The sequence below is a fragment of the Marmota flaviventris genome, chromosome 5 (assembly GCF_047511675.1).
Source record: "Marmota flaviventris isolate mMarFla1 chromosome 5, mMarFla1.hap1, whole genome shotgun sequence".
Taxonomy (NCBI): Eukaryota; Metazoa; Chordata; class Mammalia; order Rodentia; family Sciuridae; genus Marmota; species Marmota flaviventris.
Genome location: NC_092502.1, coordinates 102,526,800 through 102,541,148, shown reverse-complemented (window position 1 = coordinate 102,541,148; position 14,349 = coordinate 102,526,800). Strand labels below are relative to the sequence as shown.

The following is a 14,349-nucleotide window of genomic DNA, read 5'->3' as shown; positions in this document are numbered from 1 at the left end:
CTGATGATGTGAGCTGCTTCCCTCTGCTACTCTTTTCTGCCATGATGTTCAGCTTCACCTGGATCCTTGAGTAATGGAGCTGGCCTTCTGTGGACTGACCTCTGAAACCGTGAGCCCAAATAAACTTTTCGTCCCCTGCAGTTGTGCTGGTCAGATTCTTTTAGTCACAGCAGCGAAAAAGCTGACTAAAACACCATAATATCAAGTAATTTGTAACAGTACTAACTGATATTTAGTCTATCTTTGCCATCAGTGTGCTCAGGTTTATATGGTTTACCTCTGTAGCACGGTTAAAAAGTGAATAGAGAATTCAGTATGAAGTAAAAGTATGGCAGTGGAGCCAGGCGAGGTGGTACATGCCTGTAATCCCAGTGTCTTGGGAGGCTGAGTGAGGTACAAGGTTCGCAAGTTCAAAGCCAGCCTCAGCAAAAGTGAGGCACTAAACAACTCAGTGAGATCGTGTCTCAAAATAAAATAGAAAAAAGGGCTGGGGATGTGGCTTAGTGGTTGAATGTCCCTAAGTTCAATCCCTGATAACCCCCCAAAAAAGAAAAAAAGTAGGACAGTGGTTTTCGACTTTGAATATACAGAATAGAAAAAAGGGCTGGGGATGTGGCTTAGTGGTTGAATGCCCCTGATAACCCCCCAAAAAAGAAAAAAAGTAGGACAGTGGTTTTCGACTTTGAATATACAGAATGCCATCGAAGGTTTTTGAGTAGAGGAAATAACACAATGAGGTTTGTATTTTTAAGAGGCTGTATATTTCAGTATGATGGAGTTTGGTTTGGAATGAGGTGGGCCCAGAAGATAGATGATTACCTTGAGCTTGTTATGCATCCAGATAAGAGGCCGAAGCTTTCTGTTATAGCATATGGTAGTGATGATAGATAGTGCATAAGGAAAATTGTTGGAATGTGGGGATAATTGAATATAGGGAAGACAGAGACATGAGTGACTCCAGTGATTTGATTCTGGGCAAGGAACAGAGATTTTTTAGTGTATAAATTGATTGAGGAAATAGTTAAGAGATATTTGAGACACTGGGAAATCTGCATTAACATTTGCGCTCTTGAGAAACCTCATATTCTACAAATTGCACACTAAGCACGTAGGGCTTATAGAGAATAATGTTGGACCAGACTACTAAAAACAGTTTTGTAACAAGAACACCATCAAGAATAATAATTGATATCTTGGGAAATAACTTGGATAGACCAAGCAGGCAGCTTGGTGTCCATGGCTGCTGGATGCTGCTGCAGGGGATATTAAAAATATACAAAATAAAGTTGAGACGCTGACTCATGGTGGGCATTGAGACAAAGCAGTTAGAAAATGGAGCTCCAAGTCAGTGAGGCTGCTAAGGTTGAGACAAAAGAAAATGTACTGAGTGAGGAGGCTAGAGTATGCTTTCTTGAGCAATAATCCTGGATGCAAATGCTTATTTTTAGTTGTCTTAGATCTCTAAGGACCTGTGCCACGGTAGTGGCCATGCTGAGTGAGGATTTTTCTTCATTGTGATGATTGTAATTCTGTAGTTGCTCTAATATGCACAAATCACCAACAAATGAAACTTCCTTGTTAAATTGATACCACTCCCTGCAATATATAAGCTTATTGGTAGTGTAGGAAAACATTTTGTAACTGAACTTATAGTGTGTGTTTGCAGTTCTGAAGTAAGGTCAAGGCTCGAGGTATGGGTCCCAAAGACATCTGGATTAAAAATGACATTTGAAACTCCTGGAGTAGATTTGATTTTTTATTTTAGTACTCAGAAGATATTTGTGCGTGCTAGACATGAGAGAGGCAATGTAGTAGTGCTAAAAATACATGGTCTATTTACCATTTACAAACAGATTAGAGGGAGAGCCATTAAAAATAATCATGCAAATCAAAGTTTTATTTTTATATTTATGAGTGCTATGAAGGAAAATTAGAGTGCTGAGAAAATGTATTTGATTTCTCAGGGAAAGCATCCTAGAGGAGGAAGATCTGAAAGATGATTTAGGATTGAATTAGTTAAAGAGTGGCAGGAGGGGGAATAATGCTTTATTTTATTTATTTATTTCATTGATTTTATTTTTTTAAATACATGACAGCAGAATGCATTACAATTCTTATTACACATATAGAGCACAATTTTTCATATCTTTGTATATAAAGTATGTTCACGCCAGTTCATGTCTTTATACATGTACTTTTTTTGCATTAAAATTCTTATTACACATACATACCACAATTTTTCATATCTCTTTTTGTATATAAAATATGTTGACACCCAATTCGTGTCTTCATACATGTACTTGGGATAATGATGTCCATCACATTCCACCATCCTTGCTAATCCCCTGCCCCCTCCCTTTCCCACCACCCCTCTTCCCTATCTAGAATTCATCTATTTCTCTCATGCTCCCCCTCCTTACCCACTGTTAGTTAGCCTCCTTATATCAGAGAAAACATTCGGCATTTGTTTTTTTGGGATTGGCTAACTTCACTTAGCATTATCTTCTCCCACACCATCCATTTACCTGCAAATGCTATGATTTTATTCTCTTTTATTGCTGAGTAAAATTCCATTGTGTATATATGCCACATTTTTTTTTTTTTTTATCCATTCATCTACTGAAGGGCATCTAGGTTGGCTCCACAGTTTAGCTATTGTGAATTGTGCTGCTATAAACATTGATGTGTCTGTGTCCCTGTAGTATGCTGTTTTTTAAGTCCTTTGAGTATAGTCCGAGGAGAGGGATAGCTGAGTCAAATGGTGATTCCATTCCCAGATTTCCAAGAATCTCCATACTGCTTTCCAGGTTGGCTGCACCAATTTGCAGTCCCACCAGCAGCGTATGAATGTACATTTTTCTCCACATCCTCGCCAACACTTATTGTTGTTTGTCTTCATAATAGCTGCCATTCTGATTGGTGTGAGATGATATCTTAGAGTAGTTTTGATTTGTATTTCTCTGATTGCTAGAGATGATGAGCATTTTTTCATATATTTGTTGATTGATTGTATATCCTCTTCTGAGAAGTGTCTGTTCAGGTCCTTGGCCCATTTTTTGATTGGGTTATTTGCTTTTTTGGTGCTTAGCTTTTTGAGTTCTTTATATACCCTAGAGATTAGTGCTCTATCCGATGTGTGAGGGGTACAAATTTGCTCCCAGGATGTAGGCTCTCTGTTCACCTCACAGATTGTTTCTTTTGCTGAGAAGAAACTTTTTAGTTTGATTCCATCCCATTTATTGATTCTTGATTTTAATTCTTGTGCTACAGGAGTCTTATTAAGGAAGTTGGGGAGTAATCCCACATGATGAAAATTAGGGCCTACTTTTTCTTCTATTAGACACAGAGTCTCTGGTCTTCTTCCTAGATCCTTCATTCATTTTGAGTTAAGTTTTTTGCATGGTGAGAGATAGGGGTTTAATTTCATTTTGTTGCATATGGATTTCCAGTTTTCCCAGCACATTTGTTGAAGATATTGTCTTGTCTTCAGTGCATGTTTTTGGCACCTTTGTCTAATATAAAATAATTGTAATTTCTGTGTCCTCTATTCTGTACCATTGGTCTACCAGTCTGTTTTGGTGCCAATACCAAGCTGTTTTTGTTACTATTGCTCTGTAGTATAGTTTAATGTCAGGGATGGCGATACCACCTGCCTCACTCTTCCTGCTAAGGATTGCTTTAGCTATTCTGGGTCTCTTATTTTTCCAGATGAATTTCATGACTGCTTTTTCTATTTCTATGAGGAATGCAATTGGGATTTTGATCGGAATTACATTAAATCTGTATAGTGCTTTTAGTAGTATGGTCATTTTGATAATATTAATTCTGCCTATCCAAGAACAAGGTGGATCTTTCCATCTTCTAAGGTGTTTTTTGATTTCTCTTTAGGGTTCTGTAGTTTTCATTGTATAGATCTTTCACCTCTTTCCTTGAGTTGATTCCCAAGTATCTTTTTTTTGAGATAACTGTAAATGGGGTAGTTTTCCTTCTCAGAGGATTTGTCACTGTATACAGAATTGCCTTTGATTTATGGGTGTTTTATATTCTGCTACTTTGCTGAATTCATTTACTAGTTCTAGAAGTTTTCTGGTGGAGTTTTTTGGGTCTTCTGGGTATAGAATTATATTGTCAGCAAATAGTGCTAATTTAAGTTCTTCTTTTCCTATACATATGCCTTTAATTTCTTTCATCTGTCTAGTTGTTCTGGCCACTGTTTCAAGAACTATGTTGAATAGAAGTGGTGAAAGAGGGCATCCCTGTGTTGTTTCAGTTTTTAGAGAGAATGCCTTCAATTTTTCTCCATTTAGAATGGTGTTGGCCTGAGACTTAGCATAGATAGCCTTTATGATGTTGAGATATGTTCCTGTTATCCCTAGTTTTTCTGATGTTTTGAACATAAAGGGGTGCTGTATTTTGTCAAATATTTTTTCAGCATCTATTGAGATGATCATATGATTCTTATCTTGTAAGTCTATTGATGTTATGAATTACATTTATTGATTTCTGTATGTTGAACCAGCATTGCATCCCTTGGATGAATCCCACTTGATCATGGTGCACAATCTTTTTGATAACGTTTTTGTATTTGATTTGCCAGAATTTTATTGAGAATTTTTGCATCTATGTTCATTAGAGATATTGGTCTGAAGTTTTCTTTCTTTGATGTGTCTTTGCTTGGTTTTGGGGTCAGGGTGATATTGCCCTCATACAATGAGTTTGGAATTACTGTGTCTTTTTCTATTTCCTGAAATAAATTGAAGAGTATTGGTATTAGTTCTTCTTTAAAGGTCCTGTAGAACTCAGCTCTGTATCCATCCGGTCCTGGTCTTTTCTTGGTTGGTAAGCTTCTGATGGCGTCTTCTATTTCCTCACTCAATGTTGGTCTGTTTAAATGGTGTGTATCTTCCTGACTCAATCTATGCAAATTGTATAACTTCAGAAATTTGTCGATGCCTTCAATGTCTTTTATTTTATTGGAGTATAAGATTTCAAAATAATTTTTAATTATCCTCTATTTCTGTAGTGTCTGTTGTGATATTACCTTTTTCATCATGTATGCTGGTAATTTGAGTTCTCTCTCTCCTTCTCTTCATTAGTGTGGCTAAGAGTCTGTCAATTTTATTTATTTTTTCAAAGAACCAACTTTTTGTTTTGTCAATTTTTTCAGTTTTTTTTTGTTACGATTTCATTCATTTCAGCTCTAATTTTAATTATTTCTCACCTTCTGCTTTTGCTGCTGATTTGTTCTTCTTTTTCTAGGGCTTTGAGATGTAGTTTGAGGTCATTTATTTGTTGACTTTTTCTTCTTTTAAGGAATGAACTCCATGCAATGAATTTTCCTCTTAGTACTGCTTTCATAATGTCTCAGAGATTTCTATATGTTGTGTATGTTCTCATTTACCTCTAAGAATTTTTTAATCTCTTCCTTGATGTCTTCTGTAACTCATTGTTCATTCAGTAGCATATTGTTTAGTCTCCAGGTGATGGAGAAATTTTTATTTTTTATTTTGTCATTGATTTCCAATTTCATTTCATTATGATCTGATAAAATGCATGGTAGTATCTCTACTTTTTTGTATTTGCTAAGAGTTGCTTTGTGACATAGTATATGGTCTGTTTTAGAGAAGGATCCATGTGCTGCTAAGAAAGTGTATCTCTTGATGCAGGTTGAAATAGTCTATATATGTCAGTTATGTCTAAGTTATTGATTATGTTATTGAGTTCTATAATTTCTTTATTCAACTTTTGTTTGGAAGATCTATCCAGTAGTGAGAGAGGTGTGTTAAAGTCACTCAAGATTCTTGTGTAGTGGTCAGTTTGACTCTTGAACTTGAGAAGAGTTTGTTTGATGAAAATAGCTGCACCATTATTTGGGGCACATATATTTATGATTGTTATGTCTTGTTGGTATATGGTTCCCTTGAGCAGTATGTAATGTCCATCTTTATCCCTTTTGATTAACTTTGGCTTGAAGTGTACTTTATTTGATATGAGGATGGAAACCCTTGCTTGCTTCCGCAGTCCATGTGAGTGGTATGATTTTTCCCAACTTTTCACCTTCAGTCTGTGTATGTCTATCAGATGAGTCTCTTGGAGGCAGAATATTGTTGGGTCTTTTTTAATCCAATCTGCTAGACTGTCTTTTGATTGGTGAGTTTAAGCCATTAATATTTACGGTTATTATTGGGACATGGTTTGTATGTCCAGCCATATTTGTTTATTTTTGTTATTTAACTTGACTTGGTTTTCTTCTTTGATTAGTTTTTCCTTTAGTGTACTACCTTCCTCTGCTGATTTTCATTATTGTTTTTCATTTCCTCTTCTGGGAATATTTTGCCAAGGATGTTTTATAGTGCTAGTTTTCTAGCTTTAAATTCTTTTAACTTTTGTTTATCGTGGAAGGTTTTTATTTCATCTTCAAATCTAAAGCTTAATTTTGCTGGATACAAGTTTCTTGGTTGGCACCCATTATCTTTCAGAGCTTGATATATGTTGTTCCGGGATCTTCTAGCTTTCAAGGTCTGTGTTGAAAAATTTGCTGTTATCCTCATTGATTTCCCCTATATGTAATCTGATTCTTTTCTCTTGTAGTTTTAAAAATTCTCTCCTTATTCTGTATGTTGGGCATTTTTATTATAATGTACCTTAGTGTGGATCTGTTGTGATTTTGTACATTCGGCGTCCTGTAGGCTTCTTGAATTTGGATTTCCAATTCATTCTTCATGTTTGGAAAGTTTTCTGATATTATTTCATTGAATAGATTGTTCATTCCTTTGGTTTAGACCTCTATGCCTTCCTCTATCTCAATAACTCTTAAATTTGGTCTTTTTATGCTATCCCGTATTTCTTGATTGTTCTGCTCATGGTTTCTTACCATTTTCGCTGTGTGGTCTTTGTTCTTTTCAAGATGATATATTTTATCTTCATTGTCTGATGTCCTGTCTTCCAAGTGTCTACTCTTAGATCACTTTGACATTGAGCTGCATAAACAAATCCAAGAAGCCAAAGATCACCTCAACAGGGAGATAGAGGTTCTAAAATAAAACCAAACAGAAATCCTTGAAATGAAAGAAATAATAAACCAAATTAAAAACTCAAAGGAATAATGCGTTAGAGAGAGGAAAGGTCCTAACTCAAAAAAGGAGCATCGTGTGTGCAAAGAACTGAAAGCAGACCAAGGTGAGCTAGTTTGGTAAATTAGAGGGAGAGTAGTTGAAGGTGTGGTAGGAAAGATGGGAGGAGAGAGATCATGCAAGGACTTTTAGACCAGTCTAAGAATGTTAATAAGCTATTTAGTGTTATGTTTTTAAACCTGGGAAGAGAGATAAGTTAAAGGTTATTTTGATTTTAGTGTTGAAAGCAGGTTAAGGTTGAACAAACTTAGATGTAGAATAGTTATTGTATTCCAGATGAAATGTAATGAATGAAGTCTTGAATTAGGAAGTGCTTGTCTTTATGATGAATAGAAGTTGATGAATTTAAGCTTTATTTGGGATGTGGATTGATAGGATTTGGTGATGTGTTAGATTAGGATGTTAAGACTCTGTAATATTGATACTTTAGGCTAGCTTTCTTTGGTGTGGAGGGCTGTCCTATACATTCTAGGATGTCTAGCAGCATTCCTGTTTTTTGTCCATTAGGTGTCATCATTTGCTGGTTGTGGCAACCAAAAATGTCTATAGTCATTGGCCAGTTCTTTGGTGAGCAAAATTGCCTCTAGTTGAGAATTACTGGATTAGATAGTGAATGTACTGAACTTTACTCTAAGATTTCTGGTATCTATAGTTGTTTGCATAGTCTTCACTGAGTCAGAACAGAATGGAAATGGAAAACTGATGCGTGTTTAATAGGAATTGCCTTATGAGTTCTGTGGACATGTTGCCTTTAAGAAGCTTTTCAAATATCATAGTAGATATTTAGATGGAATTCAGAGGAAAGGCATTGACTAAAAATGTATATTTGGTAATCGTCAGCATACAGATGGCTGTTTGTCTAGAAAGAGAACCTTTTCTTGTGTCCAAGACTGACTAGTATGGGTTGAGAAAAAAATAGGAAATAGAAATGGAGACTAAGAGTACATATAAGTAACTATTTTGGAAAATTTGGCTGTGAAGGGGCGGAGCTGAAGTTGGGAAGTTAGAACAAACACTTTTTTAACATTTTAAAAGAAATGTTAACTACGTATTCATGTTCATAGGAAAGATTCAGTAGCAAGGGAAGAGGTGACTACTCTGGAAAGAGAAGAATAATGTTTTCTGGAAGGTAGAAAAAGAATGGTTTCAATGTATAAATAGAATGATTGACATTAGGTAAGAGAAAAGCTTTCTGGAACTAGAGGATAGGAGAGCATACCTGTAGATGCAGGGGAGGTTTGTAGATATGGTAGGAAGAAGTTAACACAATATCCTTGGCTTCTTCCTGTTTTCTCTCTGAATTAGTATTCAAGGTCATTTGTGGGCAAGATGACATGGGATGTCAGAGTTTTGAGAATAGTGGATTTACTAAATGCATGAAATCAGGGAAATGGTAGAGAAGGTTTTAAACATTTTTGCTGGGTAGTATAGAGAGCTCACCCAAGATTGGTAATAATGAATTTATTATTAATAAGTCAGTCTGCCAAATCTGGCAGCTCCAAGGGAAGATTTGTTAGTAGAAATTTCCTTAACTACGTTGAGGTTTCATATTCTGTATTTTGTACAACTAGAGAATTGAATTTTGAAAAGTATCTTCTGAATTTAACTTTTATTCTTGGTTTTAAAATCTTTTCTCCATTTTTCAGGTTTCTGTTTTAACAAACAGATCTCTTTAAATTGGAAATCTGAGCTACTTTTCTGAATTTTAACTTGTTTTTTGCTCTGGATTATAGGTGAATATATACTTTCCTGTACAAAAAAGAGCCTATGGAGAAATCAAGAGTTGTCCAAGCTTGTGAATTTCATCTTTTATAACTATTCTTTGAAAATTCTGGTTAGTTGAAGTTATCATGTAAATCAGTTTAATCGATTTCAATTTTTGAGTTGAGGTTAGGCTGAGGTTTGTTGATCTTGATTATAATGTAAAAAGATGATTGTGAAGAAAGTATTCAAAATTTCGTGTGTAGTGTTTAATTTTGGAAAGGAACAAATTTTGTGGCACCTCTTTGCATCCTTAGAGGAAATATTTGGGGACAACTACCTTAGATAAGGACCTCTGTGTTTTTACTTTACGTGTCTATCAAAAAATTCTGGAAGCTGCACAGTGTGTATTTATGTAGAGCAACCTAAATCAGAACTCAGTACAAAAGAAATCTAGCAAAAGATTATTTTTTTCTTTAATTTATAATGTAATTCTTCCTTTGATAAATTCGATATGTGCCCAAAAGCAATCAAATTCAAGGGAAAACAAAACAAAACAAAACTCCAAAATAAACCAGTAATATAAACTGCGTTTTCAGCCTGCCAGTTTATAAATTAAGAAGGTTACACATTGTGTGCATACACAAAAATCACAATAACTTTATCATGCTAACAAAGAGTGGGATGTTTTAGGCATATTTCTGATTGTATTTTATCTTAGAATTTGTTAATTTGAAGGGAAAGGGAATTCTGCATCAAGAATAAATTTAAACTTTTGTTAAACATCTAGCTTTAATCAGTTAATTTTGGTTCTGGGAATCAAACCCAGGGCCTTATGCATGCTAAGCATTACTGAAGTACACTCTTCAACCCTTCTAACTTTATTCTACTTAGTAAATTAGTACCAGCTCTTTCTGTATAGTTACATGTGTGCCAAAGATTAAGGTAATGAGAGAATGTGAGAGAATGCTTACAAGCTAATAATCTGTTCTCTGGATCATATTTAATTTTATTTCTCTTATTTTGAAAGCTCCTTGCTAATGTGTGTTTGTTGTTTATAAGTAGCACTTAAATTTAGGCAAATACTGTCACCATTTTTTAATACATTGTAGTATATGATAAGGTCTTACTATTTTTTTCACTTTGTTTTATAAGGGAACCAACTAACAGAGAGGTAGAGAAACTACTGAAAAAACTCTGAAAGTTTTGCCTCAAGCTTTGTGTATCAATATATTTAAAAACCCCACTCTTTTCTTTTCTTGCCTTTATTATGGTTTGTATTGCCCTCCAACAATTATGATTTTATTGGTAATTTGACTTGACTTGCAATATTATAATTTTTTTAAGGAAAAAGAGAATATTTACCTTTGGAAGAAACTTTTTTTTTTTTTTAAATTAATAATAAGGAAAAAAATTTACCCTGGAATGAAAAAAAAAAATTCTAGAAGTACCATTATGCATAATAGCTTGATATGATCTAAATTATATATGATTTCAACCAGGGAAATTTTATATCATACATACTGCCCCCACCCATTTTTTTTTTTTAAGAGAGCCATGTCCTGAAATTCTATTTCCCTAAATAAGACAACAGAAGTCTTTTTTCAGCATGTATGGGTTTTCTCTTGAGGTTTTGTCTCTTTTGGGTTCTGTGTGTCTATTGTAGAGTAAAATAAAATGATTTAATAATGTGAGTCCCTAAGTAAATGACTAGATAGTGAGGAAAATTATTTTTGGGTACCAAGGATTAAACTCAGGGGCACTGGACCACTGAGTCAAGTGCCTAGCCCTGTTTTGTATTTTATTTAGAGATAGGGTCTCACAGAGTTGCTTAGCACCTCACTTTTGCTGAGGCTGGCTTTGAATTCGTGATACTCCTGCCTCAGCCTCCTGAGCTGCTGGGATTACAGGCTTGGGCCTCTGTACCTGACTAGGAAGATTCTTCTTTTTTTTTTTTTTTTAAATATATCTTAATTTTTTGTTTTTATTTTTCATGTGGTGCTGAGGATCAAACCCAGGGCCTCGCACATGCTGTGCGAACACTCTACCACTGAGCCCCAGCCCCAGCTCCCCTGCCATGCTATCTTGCTTGTTATAACTTTATAAGTCTAGAAGTCAGGTAGTGTATATCCTCCAACTTTGTTTTTCTTGACTATTCTTGGTATTTTGCCTTTCCAAGTAGAGTTTTGTCAGTTTCTAGGAAGAAACCTGGGTTTTTATTTCATTTTCATTGAATCTATAGATCAGTGCTGGAAGAGTTGACATGTTTACCAATATTTTTTTGATCTTTGTATATCTCTCTCCATTGATTTAATTTAATTTGTATCAATATATTATATTTTTCATTGTACAAGTATAACATCTTTTGGCAAATATATTTCTAAATATTTCATGTCTTTTGCTATTATCATAACTTTTTAAAAAATTAAATCTCTTTTTATTTCTGTGTGTTAAATAATTAATTTTTAGAAAATTTTAAAAAGGCCTTTTGTACTACAAAATTTTTTCATGTTTTCAGGGACATGTCTTTCTGGGGTGCTTCATTGTTTATAGTAATGTTACTTTGTTCTCATTTTGCTTATAAAAACTTGGGGAGTTGATGAAACTCGTTTTCAGGTTTTTTTCTTTAAATTTTCTTTCTGTTCTCATTCTCACTTGTTATTTGTGTATAAGTGAGATGACTTTCCTATACTACTTTTAAATGAAGAGGATTGGGCAGCCTAGCTTTCCTAATTCTGTGTCTCCGTTGTTACATGGTATTTTCTCTTCTTACCTGCTTTTATCTAGGTCAGAATTTTTCACCATCTGTATTGATATTTCAGGCTAAATAATCTTTCCTTAGGGCTGGCGGGTGGGGAGCGGGGAGGACTTCTGTTTATTCTGTGCATTGTAGAAAATTTAGTTGCAGATCTGGCCCCTAATTGCCAGTGACACCCCCATCCTGTTAGTATAACCAAAAGTGTTTTCGAACATTGTTGACTATCCATCCCCTGGGAGTCAGAATCATTTTACACCCTTCCTTTGCCTCTGATGGTTCTGCCTAGTTTAGATTTCTTCTCCTGAAAGTCTCTGCGATGTGTGTTCCTTTGTCGTGGAAGGAATTTTCATTTACTTTAGAAATCTTCAATTTTTCCATGACCCCCTTAATTGTAAATTGTAACCTGTGAAGCTCTCTGCCAGTGTTGGCTGCTATTTCACACCAAGTGAGACACCCACCCCCCCACCCCCACCCCCCCAATTTAGAGGATGGGGAACAGTGAGAGGAAGAAGGTAGCACCTATAGGCCATTAGATTTCTGGAAATTTGGTTGTAGGGTTGCCAAATTCCCTTTCCCTTATTTTTTTGTGATACTCTGTGTGTCTTGCTGCTATTGATGTTTGGCTCCTACTGGTCACATTCTGAAGTATGTCCAGTCAATTAATTATTTGTGTTATATTTGTTGCCCATGCTTTGTTTTGATTTAGTTTGATGTTTTATTTTATTCTCCTACTTGCTCTTTTTTTGTGAGCAGATATCTAGGGATATTAAGAAATTATCTCTTTCATTGCCAAGTTGCCCACAGTGCCTCAGCTTTCTTACAATGACTATTCTAAATATGATAAAAGAAAACATTTTAAAAGATGGATGAGACTTTTGCCTGGTCATGTCCATGGAGAACTAGATTCGAGGAGATTGAAAATACAAGGGAGAGAATGAAAAACTGGATGGTGGTATTTGCCCTTGAAAATGGACAGAAGGCTTAGTTATAAAAGTATTAGTAGAGAGATTAGCTTTGAACATGGGAAGGAATTAATTTGTCAGGAGAGGTAAAGAAATTTTCTTCATATCTCTTATTTGCAGGTCTGTTAGGAAGCTAAGCTTATCTGCTAGAAAAAGTGAGATAAGTTTAGGGAGCTCGAAGAAGGAAGTAAAGATTATGGAATGGTATGGTGAAAACTAGAAACAGTATCTAACCACAGACATAAAAATAATTGCTGAGTGATGCTAACTAAAGGTGCACTATGAACTTGAAAGACTTCAGGTTTTTTATTTTTAATTTTTTAAATTTTGTCTCTTAGTAGCTTAGATATAAGAGTAGAAAGATAGGATTTTGTCAGACATGTTTAGAGCATGACAAGGAGATGATGTTGCTAAGGTATGATAAAAGAGAGTGATTCAAGGGATGTATTTTGGGTACCAGACTGCTTAGGGAAGAATATCACACCATTCAGGTGCTGATTGGGAGAAAATGGATTCAAGGGAGTCTAAATCTCTTGTGTATCTAAAGCAGGTATGAGGGGAGTAAGGAAGTTGGACAGGAGATTGAAGCCAAGATAGTATTTTGGAATTTAAAATTTCAGAGCCAGGGCAGTTCTGGTTTATTGTAAAGACCACATTATATTTAGGAGTATATACTGATGAAAAGTATTGGTGTAAAAGAAGTTCAGAGGTGTAGTTTTTGTGATAAGAGCTCATTACAGAGAAGGAAATCATTTACAGTGATGGCAAGAGTTGGGCTGGAGGGACAGTGTTAACCAGATAGGTAGACAAACAAGAGAGGTCATTTGATAACAATCTCACCTGAAGAAGTCAGGGTTAAGATATGTGTTATAAAAATAGAGAAGAGGGTAGTTTTCATGAGGGTAGAATAGCAGGGATTTCTAAGTCTGTTGTTATATTTGGCATTCATGCATGTGAATACCAAGGGCAAACTTCTTTAAAGCACCAGATAGTAAATATTTTGGATGTCACTCCTATGGTTTTTACTGCAAATTTTTGTTTTTGTAACTCTTTAAAAAATATAAAAACCATTATTGACTCATGAGTCATGCAAAAAACCTACAGTGGCCAAGGGTTGTAGTTTGGGTGACCCATAATTTTACCTGCTATGATTTTTGTATTGGAAAGTGTTAAAAAAGATAATGTTTATTTTAAAGATATTGTCAGAATTGATTTACAATAAGTATGGCAATTATTTTGAATTTCTGAGTGAAACTTTTGCTTTTTTTTCCCCCTGTGAATTCAAGTTAAGTCAGCAGATACTGGAATTATTTGAAACATGTCAGCAGCAAATAAGTGACTTAAAGAAGAAAGAACTCTGTCGAACACAGCTGCAGAGAGAAATTCAGCTTTTATTTCCACGTATGTTTTTTTTTTTATTTTTTATTTTGCATTCCCTTTAGATCTGTGCATTCCTTTTTAAATTTTAAATAATACCTTATAATTTTCTTATCTTTCTCTAGAAAGCAGACTTTTTTTGGTTGGGTCCTCTTTAAATGGATTTGGTACCCGGAGCAGTGATGGTGATTTATGCCTTGTTGTTAAAGAAGAACCAGTAAGCACTGAAACCTTTATTCCAAGTGTGTTTCTCATGTTACGTCAGTTAAGAAATTTCACATAGAAGTCATTGAGGAAAAGAACTTGCTATATTTTAGTTACTTCTTTGCATTTTCTGTTTATTGTAATTCTGGGAACTTAGGAAATGCTTTTTCATTTAAGTCTTATACACAATGAACATGACAGGAACTCTAGCATT

The 14,349-nt window shown here is 35.0% G+C and overlaps 1 protein-coding gene across 5 annotated transcripts in view; it reads left to right on the top strand.

Annotated features, from left to right (window-relative positions):
• The window catches only part of Tent2 (terminal nucleotidyltransferase 2), a 62,212-nt gene that overhangs the window by 16,288 nt on the left and 31,575 nt on the right, over positions 1–14,349 (top strand). For all 5 annotated transcript variants that reach the window (XM_071612465.1, XM_027927811.2, XM_027927810.2 and 2 more), the window contains exons 6-7: positions 13,841–13,955; positions 14,057–14,148. In XM_071612465.1, coding sequence (XP_071468566.1) covers positions 13,841–13,955; positions 14,057–14,148 — 207 coding nt within the window. The remainder of the gene's footprint in view (positions 1–13,840; positions 13,956–14,056; positions 14,149–14,349) is intronic.